This window comes from Solanum tuberosum, unplaced genomic scaffold (assembly GCF_000226075.1).
Source record: "Solanum tuberosum cultivar DM 1-3 516 R44 unplaced genomic scaffold, SolTub_3.0 scf00127, whole genome shotgun sequence".
Classification (NCBI taxonomy): Eukaryota; Viridiplantae; Streptophyta; class Magnoliopsida; order Solanales; family Solanaceae; genus Solanum; species Solanum tuberosum.
In genome coordinates this window covers 1,433,759-1,460,583 of record NW_006239058.1, presented here as the reverse complement: position 1 = coordinate 1,460,583, position 26,825 = coordinate 1,433,759, and the positions used below count along the sequence as shown (strand labels likewise).

General features: G+C 36.7%; 1 protein-coding gene across 1 annotated transcript; it reads left to right on the top strand.

Moving 5' to 3' along the window:
- Positions 1-1,530: 1,530 nt before the first annotated feature.
- Positions 1,531-26,747, top strand: LOC102581205 (uncharacterized). The gene is made up of 28 exons (XM_006351485.2): positions 1,531-1,748; positions 1,976-2,064; positions 3,263-3,386; positions 7,490-8,152; positions 8,301-8,672; positions 8,772-8,879; positions 8,994-9,173; positions 10,269-10,410; positions 10,526-10,707; positions 10,984-11,069; positions 11,149-11,197; positions 11,434-11,500; positions 11,625-12,103; positions 12,180-12,279; positions 15,819-15,952; positions 16,369-16,436; positions 16,536-16,752; positions 16,882-17,097; positions 17,568-17,723; positions 17,836-17,889; positions 18,025-18,218; positions 18,334-18,403; positions 21,778-22,100; positions 23,311-23,485; positions 23,567-24,934; positions 25,020-25,814; positions 26,050-26,121; positions 26,391-26,747. The coding sequence occupies exons 1-28, from the start codon at positions 1,674-1,676 to the stop codon at positions 26,409-26,411; spliced, it is 6,579 nt and encodes a 2,192-aa protein (XP_006351547.1). The 5' UTR covers positions 1,531-1,673; the 3' UTR covers positions 26,412-26,747.
- The last annotated feature ends 78 nt before the right edge of the window (positions 26,748-26,825 follow it).

Sequence of the window (26,825 nt, the reverse complement as noted above, 5' to 3'; positions counted from 1 at the left end):
TTTTGAATGAAAAAAGTGAAAATAACTTTTTGGTATGCTTCAAATTCTTGAAAATTCTGAAACTTAACTTGATAGCAAAATGTGTTTTTTTTCGCAATTCAACACCGAATTAAAGTTATTAAAAAAAGCAAAAAAAAAATAAAATTGGCGATTTGCCCCTAAAGAGAATTCAATTTTCAAATTCTTTTCAAGAGAGATTATGATAATCTCTCAAATATTATTTTTCTAACATAAAATTTCTAATTCCATTTAAGGATTATTTTAAGAAGTAGTAGTGATGTATCGGTTTGGGTAGGTTATCGATCCAAATAAAATAAAATTATTTTATTCACTTTTTAAATTACTTTCAAATAAATCAAATATGAGATATTTATCATTTAGTTGTTATCGATTTTGATTCAATTTGATATGATTGTTAATTATACACAAAAAAATAAAAGAAACGATTTATTCAAAAGAATTTTGGTTATGTTATCGATTTTGATTCAATTTTATACGATTATTAATCATACAAGAAAAATAAAAGAAACAATTTATTCAAAAGAATTTGGTTGTTATCAATTTTGATTCAATTTGATACAATTGTTAATCATACTCGAAAAATAAAAATAAAATGATTTAATTAAAGAGAAAAAAAATACAAGACTTCATTCAAAAGAAATAATTATCTTGGTGCCATTTTGGATCTTGTGATTCTTACCGGAACTCCAATCATGTTTAACTTTCGCTGATATTATTCGTTAATTCAATGTTCTAAACATCTAAATTTACTGAGTAATGCACAAGCTACCGATATTGCTGCACGAATAAATTAAAGATGCATTATACCTCGTTACTTATTGTATTGCGTTGTTAGTTTATATATAATGTTTGTTTTGATTGTTACTCAAATTTTATTATATGTATTGTTTAAATTCATCGTTAGGTAAGGACGGAAAGACCCTTTTTTTCTTCTAACGACCGATTTGGTGTGGTTACATCATTACCTTAATATTTTCTTTTTATTTTGTCTTTACATATTATTAAATAATTTTATTTTGTATTTTACCTATCTTTTTCATAGTTGCTCTACCCTATTTTTCTTATACGTTTGTCATTTATTGATGTGTGACATTATGTAGCGAGAAAAATGATACAATCTATCCAAATATTGTATTTCTTAAAATAATACAGTACAATACAATATAATACATCATGAAACAATACGTAAAACCATCCAAACAAAATGTTAATTAGTGTGCCACATTTTTCACATAAAAATAATATATTATGTTATATAACTATAAAAAATATGTATATAATTTGTCGATTTAGTTCGGTTATTTCTTCGATCTATGTGAACAAAATTAAAATCAAACCGAATATTATCAATTTAAAAAAAATGTGAAGTTAAATAAAAATCATTCTATTTAATAGATCTGATTCGATTGTTTGACTTAGATTATTTTTATTCAAACCGTGAATACCCTATCGTCGTGCCGAAATTACCCTATATATATATAATAGAATAATCTGTTAATACTGGGATAATAGAGTCAACTTTTTGGGTCTAACCAGACTCTTCTCCTTGCCTCTTCTTCCTCCCCAATGTGGTAAAACCCTAGCACCAAAACAAGATTCAGATTTAACGGTTCGGGTCAAGTTCTTCCGGCCGGAACACGGGAAGATACGGAATGGGTCGACCGGAACCCCATGTTATCTATTCCCACACTTTCCACCACCCCCAACTCGATGAGTTTGTAGACGAGGTAACTGAACATCTAATGCAGTTATATAGACAATACCAACTAGTTTGTTCTTGAGAAATCTTTGTTTTTATAGGCAAATTGTTTAAATTTTGGGCAAGGGGAGGGAACTAAGGGTCATGTTATGTGGAGAATTATTGTGTTTTTTATTTGAACTGTCTATATTCTTGTAGAGGATGCTTTTCTTTGTTTATTTTTTTTATGTTGTTGCTCTATCTGTGTGTTGCCAGGTGTTATTTGCAGACCCGGTTGTTGTCACTTCTTGTGAGATTGTTGAACAGAATGCCCCTTCCGCGTGTTCTTCGCTGAAGCTTGTGGGGTATGGTTCCTATTCATACTTGCTTATTTCGGTTATGTGTAACAGCACAGGTGTTGGTGGTTGTCATTATTTTCTTGAATTAAACTTTCACTAAATGTAGTATGCACCATGAAGTAATATTGCACAAAGGTGTCTTTAATCTGTCCTTGGGAGTGTGAATTCAAAGATTTCTAGGTTGTGGTTACTGTTGATGTTTTATTGCATTAGTGTTGGTTCTCACACACACAGAGAGAGTCTTGATACACCATGTATTATGCTTACAGTGGAAGGGGTGGTGGTTCTGAGACCATCAGACAATCAGGTTATCAATGTTGACATGATAAGTAAGGAAGCAAAACAAAAAGGATGTGTCTGAGATGTGTCATTCCTTAGAAAATGTTAGGATCGTAATTTGTCAAAGACTCAAAGACTTGTTAGATATAAATATTTGCTTGTAAGTCTGAAGTTTTAGGGCTTGGTTCTACTCAGCTTTAAACATATTCTACACTCTTTGTGATGCATCTGGTGAATGCAGGGAAAACATAGTCATCTAATTTCTTAGTTCGTGATTCGGAAATTAAGGAAAACCTTTACATGATCATCTGGGTTAAGCCGAAAGTCAAAAGCCTATGTCAAATACTGATAAGCTTATGATTTTCTTTTTCAAATGACTGTGGTTAGTAAGGAGGTATATACAGTGAAAAGTGTTTTTTTGGTGCCCAAGTAGAACTAATAAAAAAAGCCTCACTGCCGCAGTAACTTTGGAAGTCAGTAAAGTAGATCTTTTGGAATTCTAGCTTATGCTATTCATAAGTAGAAAATCTCTAGTGTAATGTCTAACCAGAAGTGCATCTCTCAACCAGTTTTGTATGGGATCTTGCTGTTAGTTCTTCACCATCATGCAGCTATAATTTTAGACTTTTAAGACAAACGGATCCTGTAAGATATCACATCCTCTCCTATAAATCTGCTTTTACATTGTTAGGACAAATTTACCCATTATTGGTTGAAGAGGATTATACACTTTTCTGAAATTGTTATCATCTTGCTTTTCTGGAGCTTGGTGGAATTATGAATAGATGAACTTTATATGTGTTGTCATGATTGTTATGACTTAGAAATACCTCTTTAGACATTTTCATGAAAGTTTATCTAGTTCTAACTTAAAATGAAAATTCCTTTTGACGTATAATTTAACACTACCTTTCATTTTGTCCAGGGCCACTTCACCACCCTCATTTGCTTTGGAAGTTTTTGTCCATTGTGAGGGAGAGACAAGGTTTAGGCGTCTATGTCAACCTTTCTTGTATTCCCATTCTTCATCAAATGTGCTTGAAGTTGAGGTACCAAGTAAAAATTGTAATTCTTGTCTTATTCATATGACGGTCTTAAACGTGGGTTGTGTTTAGGATTTTGTTGTAAGAACTAAGAATTAATCCATATGATGGTCTTTTATTCAGCAGTACTTAATGTTCATATGAAAAATCCGTACAGATTTTTTTCTGGATAAATCCTTATGGTAGTTCTTATTTTGTGGCCTTTAATGACGTCCTGCTGTATATTTGCTTGTATTTCTTCACTTTTATAACTGAAGCTTCCTTTTTTAACTGGTTGTTTCAATTCTAACCACAGTGCATTTGGAGGAATTTGTTTTGTATTCTCCTGTTACAGTGTGAATGCACTGGTTTCTTTGGTAGGTTATCTTGAAATAATAGCCCTTTTCCTGAATGGAGTATGTTTAGAATTAGTTCTCAAATGGTTTGTTTTACCCTTTATTGTATATTATCCAAAACTTTTGACGTCTATACAATCGAGAGAGAAACCTATTAGCCCATATTGAGTCCACCTGTCATATATCTTTTTTTTTTTGAAACTGGTAACAACCATACATATATAAAGTTGCACCATAATAGGGAATAAGACTTTACAAAATCCCAACCAAGCTTAGGCTATTGCTTCACCGGGATCCTGTCATATCAACTAGTGATTCAGCCTCCTCAGCATAACTTTCTTTACACCTAAAATAAAACAAAAAATATACAATTCATCCTTATTTTTAAGCTCCAACTCAACAAACAATCCAATTTCAAGTTGATCTATTTATTTTATGACTTGACCCCTTCCCTGGACCTGCGTGAACGTGGGATGCTTTGTGCATTGGGCTGCTCTCCTGATGGTTTTGTCAGAAGAGGCTAATTCTCAAATCATTGAAGAAATAATATAATTAATGCTATGACAACTCCTTTTTGTGGCTTGATTGAAGAAATCTGTGTGATGTTTGTACATCATGGCACAAAGTTTGATACTAAGATGACTGATTTACTGGAGTCCAATGAATATAAAGGTAACATCTCTTAGCAACCTATAGAAAACTCATAAATTTTGTTTATTTATATGACTAAATTTTATATGATTTTACTTTTGTTGATGATTTAATTGATATGATGTTTATATCTCATCTGTGATTTTAGCATCGTTCCCATTTTAGATTTTGTTTATCTTGTAAATCTAGGATCTCTTTTCCTTGTTGTCTTAACACTAATTCTATGTTTGTTTATGTTGTTTTACTTGTTAAGAATGAGTTTTGTATTGTTATAAAGAAACAATTTAGATTCTGCATTTTTTCTTCTTTCTATAAGCATGTTACACACTCGTCTAATTTCTTCCACAAAGATTATGATTTTTAAAGGGGGAAGGGTGAGAAATAGTATTAAGTTAATTTTACTTATTTAATCAACTTACATATGTGTTTCACTTGGTCTTTTTGTACAAAAAATAAGAAAATCGTTCTTTGTCAATTGACCTAGAGTGTAATAGAGTTGTACGAAAAGATGAATAAAATCCCTCAAAAATTCTTTTTAGGTGTAGATCTTTTAATTTTTACAGATCTATCTCTAATCGTAAAAAAAATAGATTCACTTTAGTTATGCAGGCACAAGATTAGGGTGATGGGAGGGGAGATAAAAAGGAAGAGAGGGCATGATAAGAGTTGATGTGTCTATCCTTATTTTTTACCTTTCTATTGTTTTTCCCCCCCCCCCCCCCCCCCCCCCCTTTTTTTTTTTTAAAAACAATTGGTGTTTTTTTAATAGCCGTAGAGATATGGTCTCCGCACACATTACCCTCCCTAGACCCCACTTGTGGGATTACACCAGTTATGTTGTTGCCGTGTAATAACTGGAGTGTTCGCGATAGCTTACACACATCTCTACTAATCTGTTACCTCCCACCAACATAGGTATCGAGTCTGTGCACCAAGGCTTGGAGAAATGGGAAAAATCACCTAGTGTTTTCGTCTCCGCTGGGTTTTGAACCTGAGACCTCAGGGTTCTCAATCCGCTTCATTGAACACTAGGCTACACCCATCTCTTCCTTTTTAAGATTATTTAACTGTTTTTCCCCTTTCTGTTTGAAATAATGAGGATTAGGACGCCTGTATAAATTTGTCATTTAACCTTGTTTATGTAAATGTTACTCTAGAGTTTGGACACCTGGATAATTTTGGGAGGTTCTTAAAGGTTAAATCATACTCAAGTACAAGATTTAGGATAATAACTTCAAACTTGAAGTAGTTTTCAGTGGGATGTTTAAAATTAGATACTAGTTCTCTGATGATGTCCAAGTGCACACACTTCTTTTTCCTTCTTTACGGGATTGCGGCTGTGAGATTAGTTCTGAGGCACAGAACAACCTCTGGAAATTGGTCAACTATAGTTGAGACTTTGCAGAAAGAAGTGGAGAATCAATCACATTTGGTATGCTGTTACTCATTGAATCATAATGCTGTTGTTACAGCCTGTCATGAGTACTTATCTTAATTGTAAAGGTCAATAGGTGGTAGTGCTATTTTATGTATCATAGTTTTCCCAAGTTGGCTAGGCAAGACTGGTGTAGATGAGTACCAACTGAAATATAATGGAAATACTTATTTATCCTCATAAAGTCAAAATATGGTTTGCTTTTTCAACTTCTAATGCATCTTTAGAGTTACTGATCTTTGTACTTCTGATAGCTACATTTTCCGGCTAATGACTTGGTGAATGTGCTGTCAGAGTTAGTTTTCACTAAAACATCTCTTATACAAGCTCTTCTGAAACTCCTCTTCCGCACTAAAAGACAAACGCTGCCAGTAATCTTCTTGTGGCTCAGCATCTGTTAAGTTTTATTATTGCGTCTTTTCTTTTAGTTGCTCTCGTTTTATAGATGTGTTCTATACATTTTTTAATAACTTAGAATAACGAGAGTTCTTCTGATTTTAAAATTTCACTGATGAAGCACCAAGGGGTGCTAACCCTATAAGACATGATATTAGAAGGATAACAATAGAAGAAAAGAGATAAATTGATTTATATGTTTTTTTTTATTATAAAAATCTGGTAAAGTAGCTAATTTCTCTGAATCTTAGTGTGTCCTACGTTTTTTTTGAGAATGGTAACATGTTATATAAGTAGCACAAAGGCTGTGCTAGAGCCATCTATAAAGATTTCAAAAGAACAAAAAAGCCATAGTTATGTTCTTTCCCCTATTACAAGGATCCTATGCTATCTGTCAGAGAAGTGTATCCAACATATTTCATGGTTGGTTCAGCTGTCAACAAGTATAAATATTGAACACAGATGGACTCTGCCTGTTCAAAGACATTTTACCCAGAAAACATCCTATCTATTTCTATCCAAATAAAGCCCAAACAAATTTGTTGAGAATGTCCTCCATGATTTTCTGTTTCTTCAAATGTGACAGCTGCTTGAAGCAAATAGCAGTTCAAGACATCACCAAGACATACCACCTAGTGATCGAATAAGACACTGGACTTCATTTTTTGTTTAATAAGAGGCAGGCTTAAGTGTCCACTCACAGTGGGGAAATGTGATAGCGGTCTTCTATTTTAGCTCACAGAAATTTTGGGTGTGTTTGGACTAGAAAATAACTTGTTTTTGTTATGCTATTGTTCTGTTTTGTTTTATATTTTACAAGTGATTGGATTTGTAATGATTCTGAGTTAATTGGTTTTGTGAAACATGAATGGATTTTTAAAAGATTTTCCGCGCAAGAAACTAAAGCATTTTGACTTCAAGAACTTCCTATCATTTTTTTCCTTTTCCTGTTATTATTACCTGTGAGAGGTGGTTCCATGCTGCTCTCTGATGGAGAAAAAAATTGCATTTTGAGGATCTCCTTGTATTTGCAACAAACTCATGGGGTGCTATGAGTGTCAATGCTATCATATGCAACTAGTAGGTTTATCTATGGTTCATACTTGACTTCAGTTGGACAAAGCTGATCTGAACTTGTTTCTCAACATTACTTCCCTCTTTTTTTCCCTCCTTGAATTTTATCTGTGTCTTTATTGTCACACTTTTTGTCCTCCTAAAAATTTCAAGCAGGAAAGGAAAATGAGAAGCTTTAGTAGTTTGCTATTCATTAAAAGGAATGATGACTTGTGCAGGCAATTGTTACCAATCATTTGGTTGTACGAGGCAGCTATCGAAGCCTTACCTTGGTTGTATATGGAAACACCACCGAAGATCTTGGCCAATTCAATATAGATGTTGATTTAGATGGCTCTTTGGCTAATACTGTAAGTGTTGTTGAGGGAGACCTTGAAGACCTCCCACCTGCATTGCGTCCAAATAAGCTGTCTACTGAGCAAACATTGTCTTTTTTGAAATCATTATCTTTGAAAAGTATTCCTCTGGCTATTCCTCTCGAGCTCAGGCAGTTTTTACAACTTACCCTTAGAATGTTGGAATCACCTAAATTTGGACTCATGAAAAACAAGGTTCTTACTTCCTTATTATCAGTGGCCTCAATCTATGCAACTCCTTGCTTTCCTTCTACAACTACAATGCACGAGCAACTTGGGCTGGATAAGTTGGTTTTTAATCAAGAAGCTCAATTTGCAATTGCTGAAGCCAAAAAAGAGCTTTTGGAGATGCATAATAGCTTTATTTTTCAACCTGGTGACCATTCTGTTGAATTTTCAACTGATGCTATGTTGGTGGAATCTGAGATCGAGACTGCTGCTCCAAAGCAGCTGCTGGACTCCTTAAGTCAATACTTCAAATTTGGTAGTAGTCCTGATGCTGCTTCTCATCGTGAGGCTTCAAAGGTGATTGAATAGCTAGCTTGTCTGTTATATCATATCCTCTTTTTAATGTAGTCAGAAGTTTTCTGTTTACTTCATTTTCTAGACGTGTCTACAGTTTTCACGTGTAAATGTTGTCATGTATGATTCTGATTTTGATTTCTCTTTTCAGAGAGAGAACATGGTTCTCTGTTTGACTTTGGCTCTTTTAGTGTCATCTGCAAGAGAAAGCTGCTATCATTTTGTTAACTCTGGTGGCATGGAGCAGCTTGGTTATGCTTTTTCTAGTAGCTTGCTGAACTCTAGTGCTCTCAAATTGCTGCACCTTGGAGTTATTGAACAGGCAACTCGTCATTCAGTTGGCTGCGAAGGTTTCCTTGGGTGGTGGCCTCGTGAGGGTGAAAATATACCTTCTTGTACTAGTGAGAGATACAATCAGTTGTTGAAGTTATTATTATTGCACAATCAGAGGCATGATGTAGCCTCTCTTACCACTTATATACTTCATCGTTTGCGCTTTTATGAAGTTTCCTCCAGATACGAGGTAAAATATTTTGTTAATACCCTCCTTTATGTCTTGTTGTGCATTTGATAAACATTTTCTCGGAGATGTGAACTTTCTCTCTCTTTTAATTCTCAATAGTGTTCCATATTGTCTGTCCTGGGAGGTCTTTCTGGCTCTGTTCAGGCTACCAGTGCCACATTGGTGGATATACTTGCCAATGCTAAACAGCAACTCAAGAACCTTTTGGTCAGTTAAAGTTACCTTTACATTTTGGTGCATCTTGGCTTTCCTGTCGTTACCTGTTTATCGTGGTATTATAATTGCTTTGTCATCCATTTTTGTTGACAAGTATTGGTGCAGAAATTAATAAATTCCTCTGGCCCAATTGAAGATCCTTCTCCGGTGGCGTGTGCAAGTAAATCTTTGGTTCTTGGTGATGGTGGACAATTATTGTATAATTCAACCAGTAACTTGATTACTCGATCAAGTTGTTGCTTTTCTAACAATGACATGGATCAACATTTGCTTTCCCTTCTGAAGGTATATTATAACCAATCTTTAGTAGTCCAGAAGCTTTTTCTTTCCCCTGTCCCCCAACATTTTTCGTTATACTTTTCAGTAACACAGAAAAGAATTTGGTCCACAAAAAGGGTTTTGACTTCTAGAAAACTCGAATGCAACACAAAAATAGAAAAAAGTAGTGTTTCAAAGTTGACTTCCTTAGATCCATTGCTTCATTTTGCCACATGTTCTCACTAGCCAATTGCGTAGTGAAAATGTTCGTAAATAGATCTTCTGAAAGACGCAAAGGATGGTTCCTTTATGCAATCTTACAGAAAGTAGAACAATTTTTAGATGAATCATTTCTTTTGCCTTCCCTGGTCATGAATGATGATGGTGATAAATATACATTGGCATTAATCCAGGGTCACTTTGATCTATTTCGCCTTAACTCTTCATCCCGAAAGATAGAATGGCTAGTGGTGTGTGATTCTGTTCATTTCAAGTTGTTGTTCTCACTTACACAAAAAGAGATGTTGGTGGTAGTTCTCATACAAATTTGTTCAAACTTTAAACTGGTTGGCAATGTAATATAAGCTCTTTTTTTTCACTTACGTTATTGGGAATAAAATAATTGCTCTATATATGATCATCATGGTATCCATTCATTTTTTTTGTTGATGACTGTGGTGTTCGGGCCAACTGTCGGGTACCTCTACTAATTCCATGGGATACTTGCCACCTCCCACCAACAATAGGTTCCGGGTAACTCTGTCCACCAAGGCTAGGACAGATGGGAAGAATCACCTAGTTTTTTTTGTCTCCACTGAGTTTTGAACCTAAGATCTCAGGGTTCTCGAACACTTCAAGCTTGTAAAACAAAGGGTTTTCATTTTCAAAAAGTGAAGACCTTATAAAAAAATGGTTGTTAAATTCGTTACAGGAGTTCCCATATTGAAGTCATTCTCAGAGTTATCGTTGGAGCAATTCCTTCGAGATTTAGTGCTATGGTCACTCTATTTGCCTTCCTTTGATTTTCCTGATAGTCTTATTCATTGTTCTTCTTGCTGATAAAACTTCGTATTGAAACTAATTTTGTCAAATCTTTTTTGTTCTTTTTTTTCTTGTGAGCAGGAAAGGGGTTTTTTCCCTTTGTCGGCTGCTCTATTGTCATCTTCTGCTTTATGGTCTCACGCTGCCTGCACGATGGACTTGTTTGTGGATATTGTATCGTACTTTGAGGCCATTGTTCTTTCTCTTCTTTCTTCTCGCTCAGGTTTGGTTTATATTAATATGATATGTTTGGTTTCCAACTCAGTTCTATGGTAGTGTTACTTGACACTACAAACACTTCGAAGTCTTTCTGTTATATATACTATTTCTGTTTTCAGGGTTGATATTTCTTGGTCGCGACCCTGAAGTTGCCACTATAATAATTCATGCCTTAAGGGGTGCTGATAATTGGAAGAAGGAAGAGTCCATTTCCCTTCGACATGCATCTGTCCTAATATCCAAGGGTTACTTTTGTCATCCACGTGATGTTGCACTGATCATTGAGATGCATTTGAAGGCAGTGAGATCTGGTTATTGTTGAAAATCCATGTCTTCCTTGTTTCTTTGTTCCTTTGAACTTTGTTGTGTTACATAGACACGAAAGATAGCAATGAACCAAACTTTCTCATGGCATACTTCTCGTATACGGGCTTGTTTTTTGCCCCTTTACAATGAGATTCATTACTTGATAAAAAACAATTCTATTCGCAGCTATTTGGTCCTGACCCTCAAACTGTGTTCATATTTTCTCTCTAGTAATCAACTATATTTCTATTTACTCTTGTACCTGTTGCAGATCACTGCCATAGATCGTTTAGTGACATCAAGTCCAGACTCTGAAGATTTGTTGTGGACAGTATGGCAGCTCTGTAGTCTTGCCAGGTAAGAACTTGTTTTTGTTTCATGCTACAGGATTTCAATCTCTAAGCTTTTTAACTAATGCTATTGAGATGTTCTCCAGATCTGATTGTGGACGCCAAGCTTTGTTGGCTCTGGTTCATTTCCCCGAGGTAATATGCTCTCATTCTGCATCGATCTAATCGAAAGTAGAAGCAATTCAAAGCTTCATGTGTGAGCATTACTGGCTAACGCAGTTACTGGCGTCATCCTTATTGTTTATAGCTTATCATTTACTGATTCAATTTTAAACACTAGCTGCAGAGTTTTCCCTTGTTCCCGATGATATGTATTTGACCATCTCAGGTGTTTTATTTCCATGGTCTGAAATTTCTTTTGTATCATGTAGGCTCTTTCAGCTTTAATTGCGATACTACACTCAGTCAAGGAATTGGATCCAGTTTCCCCAAATAGTGGTACTTCAGAATTCAGTTTGCAGCAATTTCTCCTCAAGAGAATATGGAATTGATGCTACTTTATGCTGAATACATTCAATTTTTGAAGTCTTTGCATAATGTCTATTAACTTCTTGATTTTTAGGAGCTCCACCTTTGAACCTTGCTATCTTTCACTCTACGGCTGAAATTCTTGAGGTCATTGTTTCGGACTCAAGTGCATCTTCTCTGGGGTCTTGGATTGGACATGCTAAAGAACTTCATAGAGTCTTACATTCCTCCTCCCCAGGATCCAGCAAAAAAGATGCTCCTGCGAGGCTTTTGGACTGGATTGATGCTAGTGTGGTGTACCATAGAAGTGGAGCAATTGGTCTTTTACGCTATACTGCTATTTTAGCTTCTGGTGGGGATGCTCACATGGCCTCAACAAGTGTTTTGGCATCTGATGGCATGGATGTTGATAATGTCATTGGGGATTCTTCCTGCGCTGATGGTAATATCATAGAGAATATGCTTGGGAAACGCATCACTGAGAAGGATTTTCCTGGTGTTGTTCTTCGTGACTCATCCGTTGTTCAGCTGACGACAGCATTTCGAATTTTGGCGTTCATTTCTGATAATTCGGTATGACATTAGTGGTGATTTTTATCATATTACATGTCTCTGTAAAACTCTTGCGTAACATTGTTTGTTGGTGAAGGCTTTCACTGCTGCTCTTTATGATGAAGGTGCTGTCATGGTTATCCATGCAGTTTTGATCAACTGCAGGCTCATGCTTGAGAGGTCCTCAAACATATATGGTCAGTTTCTCCAACGATCATGTTTGCTTGAATGTCAACATTTAGCTATGATCATCATACACAAGAAACTTTTCTTTCCCAACTGTTGACCCCATGTTGGATGTTTAAAGTGTTCATAACATACTATGAATGTGAAATTCTATCATACATTGTATCTGAAAGTAAAAGAAAATAATCGCTCAACATATTTTCCGACAATGGAACATTGGTCAAACCCCGGTCAGAAGAACCTAGGTCTAAGCAGTGCATAATCTTTTGTTGTAAAATCTGTCATAGCACCACCATTTACACCTTATTACCTATAAAATAAGTTGGTTATGCTTTACAATGATGTATCAACTTTCCTTAGACAGAAGTTTTTAATGATTTAATCAATTGTAGTATTTGGTGCTTTTTTTTGTGTTACTCAGAGTAAGTTCTCTTGTTAATTTTGTCAAAACAGTTAATATATGGATTTCTTTTGGGGGTGAGAATGGTGTCCGAGTTGGGTTGCGTGCATTTCCATCTTTTGGACTAATGGAAACAAATCCCTCAACATTTTTGCCTTTACTAGGATTTGAACTCTGTAGTATTTGGTGCTTTCTTTATGTTTCTTGGAGTAAGTTCTCTTGTTAATTTTGTCAAGACAGTTAAGATGATGCAAATTTCACAATGGTGTCCAAGTCGGGTGGCGTGCATTTCCATTTTTTGGACTAATGGAAACAAATAACTCAACATTTTTGCCTTTACTAGGATTTCTAGTATGTAGTATTTGGTGCTTTCTTTGTGTTGCTTGGAATAAGTTCTCTTGTTAATTTTGTCAAAACATTTAAGATGTGAATTTCTTTTGAGGTGACAATGGTGTCTGAGTCGGCTTGTGTGCATTTCCATTTTTTAGACAAACGGAAAAAAATCACCCAATTTTTTGCCTTTACTACGATTTGAAGTCTAGTCTACTATGGACCTATGATCCATTTTAGTGGTGGCAAATAGGTGGGTTGGACTGAATTTGGGTGGGTCGAGATGAATAGAGTTGAAGTTACTTGGGCTCAAATGGGTTGACTTGAAATAGAATACGAGTCAAAACCTAACCCCGTCTAGTTCATATTAAGTTTTAATTGTTTTTTCTATTCATTTATTTTTTTAGTACCTAAATAATTATTTTTTTCTGGGTACATATAACATAACAAATAAAAAAATGTCTTTTTTACATCCAAGGGTGTTCGTAGTGGTCAATGGAGTGGGTTGAACACCATGAGGTCTTAAGTTCAAATTCCAACTAAGACAAAAATACTAGGTGGTTTTTTCCATCTGTTCTAGCCTTTTGGTGTATGTTGTTGGTGGGGTGACATGTATCCTGTGGTATTAGTCGAGGTGTGCGCAACCTGTCCCAACACCATGGTTATAAAATAAATGTATGTTTGAAAATATATTATTACAAGATTACTCATGGATCAATTTTGGTTAGATCTTAGCCCAAAATTTTGGTGGATTTGAAGTGAGTTGGACTGAAATAGGCTAAAGCTATTAGGATATGTCACTAATCAACCCAAACTTGGGCAAGTTTGGGTGGGTTAAGATTTCATGGGCTAATTTTGCCACCATTCTAACTTATTGACCACTAAGCCAAACCTTTGGGTGCGGCACAAGGACTTGTACAACAAGAACAACATACTAGTGTAATCCCACAAGTGGGGTCTGGCAGGGTAGAATTTATGTAGACCTCACCCCTCCTTTGTGGAGGAAGAGAGACTTTTTTCGAAAGACCCTTGTGTCATGTCATGCATATCAAAGCATGCTGAAAAGGAAAATACAGAACTAAAGAGGACATCAAATAATTGGGAAAACATTACATAATATTCAAAAAATAAGAAACAATAACAACAACCAAATAATGCGATAATTGAAACACAAGAAACAACATATAGTAATAGAAATCATAGGATAAGAAATTACAAGCGTGATGCTACTATTACTGATATGAAAGGAGAAACAGGTACGGTGTACCAAACTACCACTAAGCCTATAGCTGTCTACCCTAATTTGTGACTTCCATATCCTCCTATCTAGGATCATGTCTTCATTCATCTGAGCATTTACCAGTTTCTGTCTAATTACCTCCCCCAATATTTCTTTGGCCTACCTTCACTTCTCCTTAAACCACCATTAGCCAATATCTCACACACCTACTCATTGGGGTGTATGCACAACTTCTCTTCACATGCTCGAACCATATTAGCCTGCTTCCCGTGTCTTGTCCACCATAGAAGCCACTTCCACTTTGTCCCGAATATCTTTATTCTTAATCTTATCTCTCCTAGTATGCGCACACCTCCACCTTAACATCCTCATATCCGAAACTCCCATCTTTTGAACATGAGAGTTTTTAACTGTCAAGACTATGCTTCATACAACATAGTCAGCCTATATAGTCTTAAAAATTGCAATTTCTTAATCAGTCTTGATAAGGACTCATTGTCTCAAAGAGTGGATTTCATGGAGATCTTAATAGTGATCAAAGGGATGTACAACTCCTTTTGGATTTAATGCTCTACTTTGATGTAAAGAAAGTAGCTATAAAACACTTTTCTTGTAGGCTTTAGGACTTCGTTTAAGTGACAAAAGTAGAGCGACTTGTTAGTCAGGTCCCAAGTTCGAGCCCTACACCTTTTGAACAAAGCCTGATATTTAAGTGGAGAAGGGTAAAGGGGGGGGTCTATTATCCTGAGTTTCGAAATTCACAATAGGTCCTCTTCTCCTGCGTCCACTTTCCTCACTCAACACTTAGTTGATCTTTCCATGGAACTGGGAGTGGATTCGTACTCCATTATGCCACAAGGAAATGAAAGTGGAACTTGTGGATGCACAAGTTTTCTAGGATATGGTCCGTGTTTGTTGAAGGGGATGGTGTCCGATAGAGAATTTAGGTCTTTTTTCTTGTCTCAAATCTGACCATTTTTCGTTTTGTTGCGTTTCATCCTCGCACTAGAGCCATTCTTATCTTCTCTGTATCGTTCCAAATTTATCAAACATCCTGAAGGGAACATTAGGAAATATGGATTTTTAATCTGTTCTTGGAGTCTCCCTCATCATTATGCAGTGCGCCAGTGCCACAGGAACGACCAAACTTCACATGTCAATTAACACAGTGCTCTGTAGCAAGTAGCAACTACTAGATTGCAGTTCCCCTAGTTCCATTCCACTATGGCCAGTAAGATCCGCTGGAAACAAAGAGAATTAAATTTCAGATTTGTCAGCTCCGCCAACCAAATCACGTTAATATGCAAATTATAGGCTGAATAGTAAATTGGCATGCTCTGGAACTTCCGCTTCTGGCAGATATCTGTCATTTTGACATTAATGCTCTATGGACTTTGTTCTTGGAGAGGCTTTTAGGAAGAGCTAACTTAGGTTTTGTTATGAATATTTTACTTTTATTTAGCTGTGGCATCATATCATCAATTCCTTTCTCTATTTTACTTTCTGTTTTTTCCCAACTTCATAAAGTATATGTTGTTCATGACAGTCTTTTCATGTTGTTTCCACTTTCCCTTGAGCAGATTACCTAGTTGATGAGGGTACAGAATGCAATTCAACTTCAGATTTATTACTGGAACGTAATCGCGAACAGACCCTCCTTGATTTGCTAATTCCTTCTCTGGTGTTGTTGATTAATCTGTTGCAGAAGCTAAAGGTTTGTAGTGACTATGAAGAAAGTTCTTGCTGTTATATTTTCAAGTTGCTTCTTTCACTGCCAGTCGTCAAATGCTTGATCTTTGCATTATCTCTCCTTCCTCATTGGAATGTAGAGCAGGTTGACCTTCCAAGATAATTTGCCATATTTATGTCCTGAAACAAGATTCTCCATCTTTTATAGACAACTAATGTGGGCTTATGTTAGCGCAATTAGAATTTAGCTCATGCCCAAACAGAAGTTACAAATTGTACTGTTAGATCCAATTCAATGAGCTGTCCCTTTTCTTGCACATCTCTGGTTTGGTGGTTACCTTTTAAAATCTCTATGAACAATCTTTTCCCAAGTTCTGCATTGCATGACGTATTCCTGACAGAGGCAAGTTGTTTTCTTACTCCATTTTACTCCATTTTTAGGAAGCTAAGGAGCAGCACAGGAATACTAAACTAGTAAATGCTCTTCTTCAGTTGCACAGAGAAGTGAGGTAAGGAAAACCTCTTGCAGTTTCGTATAAATACAGCAATTCTTTTCACCTAGTTTGTCTTCCCTTCTTTATTTAACTATTTTTATTCCTCTGTTGCAGTCCAAAGTTAGCTGCCTGTGCAGCCGATGTATCCTATCCTTACCCCAGTTTTGCACTTGGGTTTCAAGCTGCTTGCGATCTTCTAGTTTCTGCATTAGCCTGTTGGCCAGTTTATGGTTGGACCCCTGGCCTTTTTCATTTCCTCCTAGATAGTCTTCATGCAACTTCGGTTCTGGCGTTGGGTCCCAAGGAAATCTGTAGTCTGCTTTGCATATTGGTATGTGATGTTTTATAACTCGGTCATCCTTCAGCAGCTAGATTGATATTCAGTTTTTCTAGATTTGTCATGTTTGATGCTAGCTGGAATCTGACTATCTCTTCTCTGGATCATATATGTACATTCAAGAATGACTTATTCGCAGAGGAAGGGGTCTGGCTTTGGGAAAATGGAACACCTACATTGAGTGTCCTGAGAACCTTGGCTGTGAGAACACTATTAGGGCCTAAGAAGGAGAAGGAGATTAATTGGTTCTTGCACACTGGACTACGGGAGAAGCTGCTTGGCCAGTTGAAACCACACTTGGGCAAAATTGCGCAGATTATCCTATGTTGCTCCACCAGTGTAAGTAATTATTCATCATTCCCTAGTTTTCTTCCTATTATCTTCCGATGTTTACGTCTGGTTTTAGGGCTTTAATATGCAGTTTTGGAGAAAATTCTCATTTATCCTTGATTTGCAACTTGTCTGATCTAGTGTTATAGCACTTTTATATGGGAGAGGCAGGGGGTAGCCTCCTCTTCTCTCATCTCTTCTAATCCTTATTTAGTAATATTAGCATATTATCTTATTCCTCAATTTCTACAACTATCTGTTGATGTTCGTCTAGCTATTTTTCTGTTCTTATTTTCAATTCTGCATTTATTGCTCTTCTTTTGAGCAGAGGGTCTACAGAAAACAACCTCTCTACTCCACAAAGGGGTAGGGGTAAGGTCTCCGTACATCAAACCCTCCCTAGACCCCACTTGTGGGATTACACTAGGTATGCTGTTTGTTGTTGCAATTTGTCTGATGATTAAGGTGCAATTTATCAGACATTGGTGGTCATCCAAGACATGCTGCGCGTGTTCATTATTCGCATTGCATGTATAGGCGGTGATAATGCTTCAGTACTTCTACGGCCAATGGTTTTGTGGATTGGTGATTGTCTTTCTGAAAAATTGCCACTGTCTGATTTGGATGCTTACAAGGTTATATTTACTTTCCATCTTTACATGTGTCGTGGCAATGATATTGTTTCTGATTTTTCCTGGTAATTAACTTGAACTTGTTTTCTTATGATTGCTAACTGTTCTCTTTCAGGTCCAGCGACTGCTCTCCTTTCTGTCTCTACTATTAGAGCACCCACATGGAAAGGTGTCTTCATTCACTTATAAATTCAATCTGCTTTACTAGTTTTACATATGTGGTAGTTATTAAGCGTTCACTTAAAAGTTCAATCTGCTACTAAGCAGCTGAATGTTATCTGCTTATCACATTTTTTGTGCTCAGAGGTTATTCTTGAAGGAGGGTGGCCTTAAGATGCTAATCAAGGCTCTAGAAATGTGTTTAGCTGCTGCTAGCTCGGATGCAAAACAGTTAGCTCAGAAAGGGTTTTCCCTTATTAGTTGGTGTGTGCCTGTATTCAAGTCTATTACACTACTTAGTGAGTGCAAAACTCGACAAACCCCGGGAATAGTTGAGAGGTTAGCTAGGGTTACTATGGTTCATCAATCTTGTGTAGCTCTTTTTGGTTGTATTGAGTTTATATGGTTTTCTACTGATGCTTATGTGTCTGCTCTATTTATTGTGGATTTCCAGACACGTCCCTGAAGATATGACTGCTGAAGAAAATTGCTTGCTTTTGTCTTTGCTCCTTAAATTTTGCAAGGTATTTCCTTCTCGTTTTCTGTTTTCATTTATGGCTTAGGTAATATTACTCATGGGTGTCTGTGCATCTTATTTATGCTCTATTTGGTATTTGTTTTCTGGAGATCAGTTTAAGATTTTCATTAAGTATCTTGATCAAAAAAGATTTTGGTTAAGCTGCTGAAGTTTTGCAGCATTCAGATTTCTCTGGATTTTGATTTGTAACTTATGTTGCACTGTCTAATATAATGGTACCTTGGCGTTTTCGTCCTCTTGTTTTTTATTGGGCTGGCTAGGCGCCATCAATTTTACCTTTTATTTCCTTTTGTAATTAGTGCATTATTATATTTGTTCCTTCTTTGGTCCTTTTGAAAAAAAAGAAGCATTTTCGTTTTTTAACTAGTACTCATAGTATCCATTTTTTTGAATGAGATCTTGATTCTCCTATTATGACCCTCTGGGTTTATATTGTGATATACAAGGGTCTTTTTGGTTGACGTTCATTCTCACACAACTCTATTTTTAAACTATCTGCCAACTGTTTTTGGTTTTCATATTTTGCAAAACTTGCTTGTAATGGTTGTGTACATCTTGTTTTCTTTATTCCTAAAGGAGGTTGATAGGTAGCTGGGGAAAAAAGAAGGTACAAAGTTTAGTTTTTAGCCTGTTAGATTGAAGATGCAAGTTAGAGCAACAAGTGTTATAGGACGAAGTAGAAAGAAAAATGGTGCACTATGTTTAACTTAATCCATGGATTAATTATACCTTATAGAAGGTCTTATTTTATCCCTAGAAAAGGGAGGATCTAATCCAAGGTTTAACAATCCTTGGATAAGACCTCTAAATGACTAAACTTATCCCCCAATCCTTTTTCCTAAATTTCTTTTGTAATTTAATGTTTTTTTTATTTATATGGAATAGTTGTAAATGTTCTTTTTAATTCTCCAAATTTGTTCAATGTAATTTGATGATTTCACAAACTAATTTTTTTTTTCTCCATGTTTGATTTGCTATGTTGGGTTGATTTTTTTAAATGTAGTTTGTCGATTGACCACTTGAACTATTGATTTATTTTTTTTGTAAAAAAAATAGTAATAGGTATTTGAACAATTTAGTAGCCTTAAATCTATGTTAAGTTTAGGGTATATTGACCAACAAAAAAAATTAAAAATACACCATGCTATCAAGGATCTCCATAGTGGCATATCACACCTCATAATTAATAATATATATATTTCTAATATATTTTAGTATTTTAACTTGAGTAGTTAAATGAAATAGAAAAATCCTACAAAAATTCAAGGATATAATCGTAAAGAAGATTTTTGTAGAGTTTTATCCTCAAATAATTCAAGTTAGAAAATAGCAAACATGGCGACAAAATTATGCTTCTCCTACCTAGTTAGGAGGCCACAAAAAAAAAATTGTCCGGCAATTATCTATCTTGTCCCAATTACATGAAATAGGATATCCAATAATAACTCAAGGGCATAATAGGAAAGAAACTTTTCGTAGAGTTAAACTAAACACAAGATTAGGTGGGAAGCAATGAACCAAACACTTGATAAAAACTAAACCATGCATTACTAATCCCTGCATTATGAATCTTTGTACCAATCGACTCCTTAGTAGTATTTCTCCAACAACCATCTCTTTCCCTTCCCTTTTCTCAATGTGGAGTCGAGTTTTACTCGGTTGAGGAGTAGTCTTTGTTCACTTATTTACTTTTGGTGCCATAAAGTTCCTTGATGTATAAAAGAAAGTAGGAAGATACGTACCTTGGTCCATGAAAAAGAATATTTAGACGAAATGGATTGGTGTTGAGAGGCTTAAAGAAAAGTTCTCTATTTTATATAGACTCTCTGTGAACAGAGAAGGTGTGGTCTCTGAAGCTTGGTGGAGTATTCTGTTTTAGAAGGAACTTTAGTGATTGGTAAATTGTAGAAATCAGTCAGCCGTTAGCTGCTTTGGAACATTTTTCAAAAAATTACTCACTGGTGTGTCTGGCAAATAGTGAAGGAATTTTACTGTAAGCAGTGCTATAATATGTTTCAAAAAAATTTGAGTAATTGGAAGGAGGCATTGTCTAGGAAGATGAACATGGAAGACTAAAGCACCTTCAGAAATTGCATATTTTGGATGGATTGCTACAAGAAATGTGTGTCTAACTAGCGGTCGCCCCAACCTGCAGTTTTACCAAATGATACAATCGATGCACATGACGATTTTTAGAGAACAACAAGATTGATCTTCATATTGGGTCGATTATTCAGGGAGATGGAGAGATAGACGAGGATGTCACTCACTGAATTGGTGAAGGGTGGATGAAATGGAGGCTCGCATTTTGAGTCTTGTATGATGAGAATGTGCCACTTAAACTTAAAAGGCTAGGTTCTACAGAATGGTTGTTAGACCAACTATTTTGTGGGGGGCAGAGTGTTGACCAGTCAAGAACTCTAATATTCAGAAGATGAAGGTGACGAAGATGAGGATGTTGCGATGGATGTGTGGGTTTATTAGGAGGGATATGATTAAGAATGAGGATACCCGAGACTCGGTGGTAGTGTCTTTGGTGGGAGAAAAGATGCAGGAAGCGAGGTTGAGATGGCTCGGGCATGTGATGTGGAGATGCACAGATGCTCCAGTGTGGAGGTGTGAGAGATTGACTAGGGATGGATTCATGAGAGATAGAGGTAGACCGAAGAAGTATTGGGAAGAAGTGATTAGACAGGACATGACGCAGTTGCAGCTTACCGAGGACATGACCTTAGATAGGAAGGTGTGGAGGATGCGAATTAGGGTAGAAGGTTAATAGGTAGGAGTGCGTCCATGCTAGTAGGTAGGAATGCATTATCTTGGTGCCACTTAGTGCTATGCTTGTAGTTTCTTATTCTTTGATTTTGCTGATATCTATTGTTTTGTGTATAATTCGATTGTAGTATTATTTGGTTGTAGTACTGTTCTGCTTCTATTTGTTGTTTTGTTACCACCTATTGGCCCTTGTACGTTCATTATGTCTTTTTCTAGTCTGTTTTTGTCTTGAGCTGAGTGAAGGTCTGCGTACATTCTATCCTCCCAAGACCTCACTCTATGGGAAATTGGGAATACACTGGGTATGTTGTTGTTGTTGTTGGGATTGGTCTCCATCATATCTTAATTCTGTGGGGAACCTTTTTAATAATTTGGATTTCAGCCCATGTAAAATATAATTCGGGTTGTTACTGCCTACTGGTGCCCCGAACCTGGGTTAGTATTTATGTTCAATTTCTAACTAGGTTTAAGATGATATGACTCAACAAATAGTTTTCTTTTATTAAATGCAACTTAACAAGAATATTTCTTTCTTTTTTGCTCATTTGTGAATCTTCTGACATTACTTCTTTCTGCAAATATCAGGTCCTACCTGTCGGAAAAGAATTGCTTTCATGCCTGTTAGCATTAAGATCACTTTGGTCATCTGCCAAAGGAAAAGATGCTCTGCTTTCACTTCATCTGCATGCTAAGTCCTCTAGCATCGAGGAGCAGGAATTAGAGAAACAATTTGAAAATGGTCTAAACCGTGATTTCGCTCTTGACTGGAAGGAGCATCCTCCATTGCTATGTTGCTGGGAATCTCTGTTAAGGACACCTGCTTCAAAGGATGATCTACCAACTTATACTGTTCAGGGCATTGGAATATTATCTTCGGGTGCATTATCTTTCTGCATGGATGGTGAAAGGTCTGTTTGTCCATGTTCAATTTTTACATTTTGTATGGTGAGGGACCGTGGGTGTATTGGCTATGTGTGAGGCTCTGCCTGTTTCTCAGGTGCATGGCAATAGGTCAAGTCCATTCAGATGCATGCCTATCATTTTAGATCTTAAATCACATGAAAGGAAGTTGTTTTGAAAGATCAGCAATCTCTTGGATTCCATCTAAGACCTAGAGAAAAATGGGGGATGATAAAAGAAAAGAATCTATTTAGTTGATACCAATTAATTAGGATTAGGTTATAGTCATGTTAGTACATTTACGTAGGTACAATATTTGCTATGAAGTCTTTTGTCTTGTTATAGCTTTATTTGCCATTAGAAAATGTATCTAATGTGGAGAACTCCTAGTGTTAGAGAACTTTTTTCCTGGATGTCGTAGGCTGTTTCAAGTTTTAGTTTATATATAGCATTGGACTGAGATGAGTTCAAATGGAGCAACTGGAGAATGATGATTCATGTGGCTAACCCTAAGTTGATTGAGCTGTAGTTGTTGATGTTGTATGTTAGGATGGATATAACTTGCTACTTAACTGATGTTACGTGAACCCCTTAAAATTAACTTTCGTGTTTATTTATCATCCCTATTTGACTTCCTCTGATAAGTTTTCATTCTTATCATTTGGAAAATTCCTGATGCTAGAACATCAAAGCAAGCATCTTTGCTTAACTGATCTCTATACATGAAAGAGCAACTAAGTCTGAAATGTGCTTTATCTGAATAGGGAGATATTGCTGTATAGATCTAAGAAGTTAGTACTGAGACAGTCATATATAACTTAAGACGTAAAACAGAATTGAATAGGTCTGGCAACTTTTTTTGTTTGGGTATTGTTCTTGTACTATACATGAAGTTAATACCACTTATGTATACACAGTTCCTTATGCTTTTAACAACTGAAAGACATGATAGTCTTCAGATGTACATTTATTAGTATGGGGTCGGGCTTATGAGAGTTGTGATTGGATATATTCATGTCCATGTTGTTATCTATAAGCAATTTCTGCATTCTAAACATTCTTCTCTACTTTCTATTGCCTGATTTTTATCCTATTTGGATGAATGTTAGTCAAAATCAGCACCGTGACCTGTAAAGCTTTACATGAGAAGGCATTGCTAACTAACTTCTCTTGTAATTTGATGTGCACGTTGTTCTTAAACTGTTCTTAATTCTTCAGTGTGAACACGGAGAGAGTTACTGCAATCAAGTACTTCTTCGGGCTTGAAAATGACAATGTTGCCATGGATGGGATTGTTGAAGAGAGCATTGAATCTGTAGAGGAACTTGTTAATTTGTTGAAGGCAAGTGACAGTTCCTTCTTGCCTGTATTGGACAAGATTTCTTTGGACCAGGTATACCTCCAATTTTCCTGTTCTTGGTTCGTTCTCATTGTTGCTTCAAAAAATGTATGTAATTGGATTTTTATTGGACAGATTAAGGAGTCAGCAAGATCATTAATGCTTCTTCTGCATAAACCTACTGGCACAGTTAAGGCAGATGATATAATGAGCAATATTCATTTTCCTTCACCTACTGGTACCCCTTATTCCTCAAAGATTAACACCATTGTAGATAGTGGTACTGAAAGGATTGAGGATTATGATTTAAATGAATTTGGAGACAAGTTTTCATGGGAGTGCCCTGAAAATTTGCGTGATAGTTTGACACAGACAAGTCTTACTAATAAAAGGAAGATCTCCTCAATGGAAGGGCCAAATAGGCGCGCCAGGGGAGATGGTGCCTCAACTGAGAATGCCATACCGGGTGCATTCCCACGGGGATCTGTACCTACCATTGTTCCTTCAGGTCCTACTCGTAGGGACACTTTCCGCCAGCGCAAGCCTAACACGAGCAGGCCTCCTTCTATGCACGTGGATGACTATGTTGCAAGGGAAAGAAGTGCAGATGGATCTAATAATCCTAATGTAATAGCAGTCCCACGAATAGGATCTACTAGTGGGAGACCACCGTCTATTCACGTGGATGAATTCATGGCTCGGCAAAGAGAACGCCAAAATCCTCCGGGGATCTTGGTTACTGATTCAGCTGCTGCACAAGAGAAAGCAGCAATACCTGAAAACAAAACAGATGCGGAGAAGTCAAGTAAATCTCATCCCCTGAAGTCTGATCCCGATGATGATCTCCAGGGAATTGATATTGTATTTGATGCAGAGGAATCTGAACCTGATGATAAACTGCCTTTTCCTCAGCCGGATGATAATCTACACCAGCCTGCACCTGTAGTTGTTGAACAAAACTCTCCTCGGTCAATCGTTGAAGAGACAGAAGGTGAGGTGAATGAAACTAGTCAGTTCCCCCAGCGGGGTACACCTGTGGCCTCAAATGCTGATGAAAATGCCCAAAGCGAATTTTCTTCTAGGATGTCGGTTTCTCGTCCTGATCTGCCGTTGGCTCGAGAACCTAGTATATCTTCGGACAGGAAATTCAATGATCAGTATGAAGACATGACAAATTTCCACCCTAAAACCTCCACTGTGTTTGCTTCGCCTGCAGCAGCAGTTAGTTCTGGTTTAGGTGCTTCTGCATTTGCAAAGGCTTCTTCATCATCTGTACAGGCAGCTGTTGATTCTCGAATGCCACCCAACTTCTATTCTAGACCTACTGGTCAGCAAAGTTCCCAGGGATATTTTGACCCAAAAATGCAGCCACCATTACCACCAACTCCGCCTCCTGTGACAATGTCATCCTTGTCTCAGAATGCTGATCGCATTGTGAGCCAATCTTCTCCATTTGTTAGCTCTATGATAGATGTCCAACCACATTTACCACCAGGCTTCCATGTGAGAAGATGCAATCTTTGTGTTCTATTTTCAGTTATTATTATTATTATTTGTTGGCTTTAAATGGTGTTTTCCTTTGTAATAGGTTCAAGCTGAGTATTTATCAGCTGGTGCTTCAGCTGCTGTGACCTCCAGTCCTTTGCCAGATTCAAAGTTTGGTCGGACTTCACTTTCTTCACCTGGAGGATCTGTTAGGCCTCTTCCACCACTTCCTCCAACGCCGCCCCCATATACAATTAGCCTTTCTAATTTATCGTCATTAAAGAATCTATCTTCCCAGACTCCAGTTTATAATCAAAGTGTTGGAACTAATGAGCTTCAGCAGACCTCCCATGCACATTCAAGTGATCTTCGACCAGGTAATGTTTCAGCATCTGGTCCCATTCTAACAACTTATCCTCCACCTCCATTAGCACCACCCTTGCTATTCAATAGACATGGATCAGTGCCTGTTAGTTTTTATGGAAGCAGTTCAGCTCCATATCACAATGAAAAGCTCCCTAGCATCTCACAGCATCTTCCTGCCATTCACTCTATACCATCCGTCACCCAGCTGCAGCCACTCCAGCCCCCTCAACTTCCTCGTCCTCCACAACATATTAGGCCAATTGTTCCAGCTTCGCCCCAGTCAGAGCAAAGTGTTCCTTTGCTACAAAGCCCCATGCACATGCAAATGCAATCACCACAGATGTTGCATCAACCTCAAGTTTCTCCATCTCATGTGTACTACCAGACCCAACAGCAGGAGAATTCGTTACAACAGCAACAAATAGAACATTCTCTTTCTCAAGTACCACAGCAGCAAGGTGATATTGTCACCCAGCAACAAGATTCTGGGATGTCATTACAAGATTTTTTTAGATCTCCACAAGCTATTCAGGTACCTAACACTGACTTGCCTGTCACATTGTATTTGTGGCATCCAACTTCCGGTAGTTGATGTTATTAGGAAACGGCAAATCATGGAACACTAGAAATAGTTTATAGAAGTCCATCAACCAGTTGGATCAACTATGGTGTCTTTATTTTAGTAATTGTGTCAAATTATTAAGTATAGAGTATTAGTTGTATCAGATTGTTATCTAGTTGATTTTGATAATTACCCATCCTTGCAGTCTCTCTTGAGTGACCGTGACAAACTCTGCCAGCTATTAGAACAACATCCAAAGTTGATGCAGATGCTTCAGGTATGATTGACATCTGCTTATTATGCAGTTAAACACATTCATCTGTTCTTTCTTTTGGCCTGCCGCTGTGCACTTCACAATTGAGCGTTATTACAATTTTCTTTTCTTTTTTATTTTATTACAATTTAAATTTTCTTTTTTTATTCATATTGTCACCCAATTTACCTTGGGTAGTGAATTGTTTGTCTCCTCCCTTTATTTATATTTTGTTTCTCATGGGTAATGGGTCGATGTGTGGAAAGTTTCTAATAATGCTAATGATTTGGCAGGAGAGATTGGGCCATCTCTAAGTGGGATACCAGTGGAATCATCGCTATGTTCTGGCTTCTTGTCTTTATGCCTATAGAATATGTATAAAGAAGCTTTGGAGAAAGAGCGTTCATCCTCTTGTACAGAAAATGTTGTATTAATGGCTCAATCAATGTTTATAAACCTTTATGTCATTGTACATTATATTTAGTTTGTTAGCTTGCGATCTTCTTATCATTGGATGTGTACAAGTAAATTTTGTTGCAGCTAGCGTAGATTATTTTCCCTTGTGGTTTGATGGCATTACTACATAGTTCTTTTTCTTCCATTTTGCCCTATTTTTGCCAAATGAGAATGGATTCTGGTCTCTTCTGATACAGTTTCTTTTATGTGATTTCAAGTTTACTTTGCCCTTTTTTGATATGCATTTATTATAGTTTCTCTAATCAGCTTAT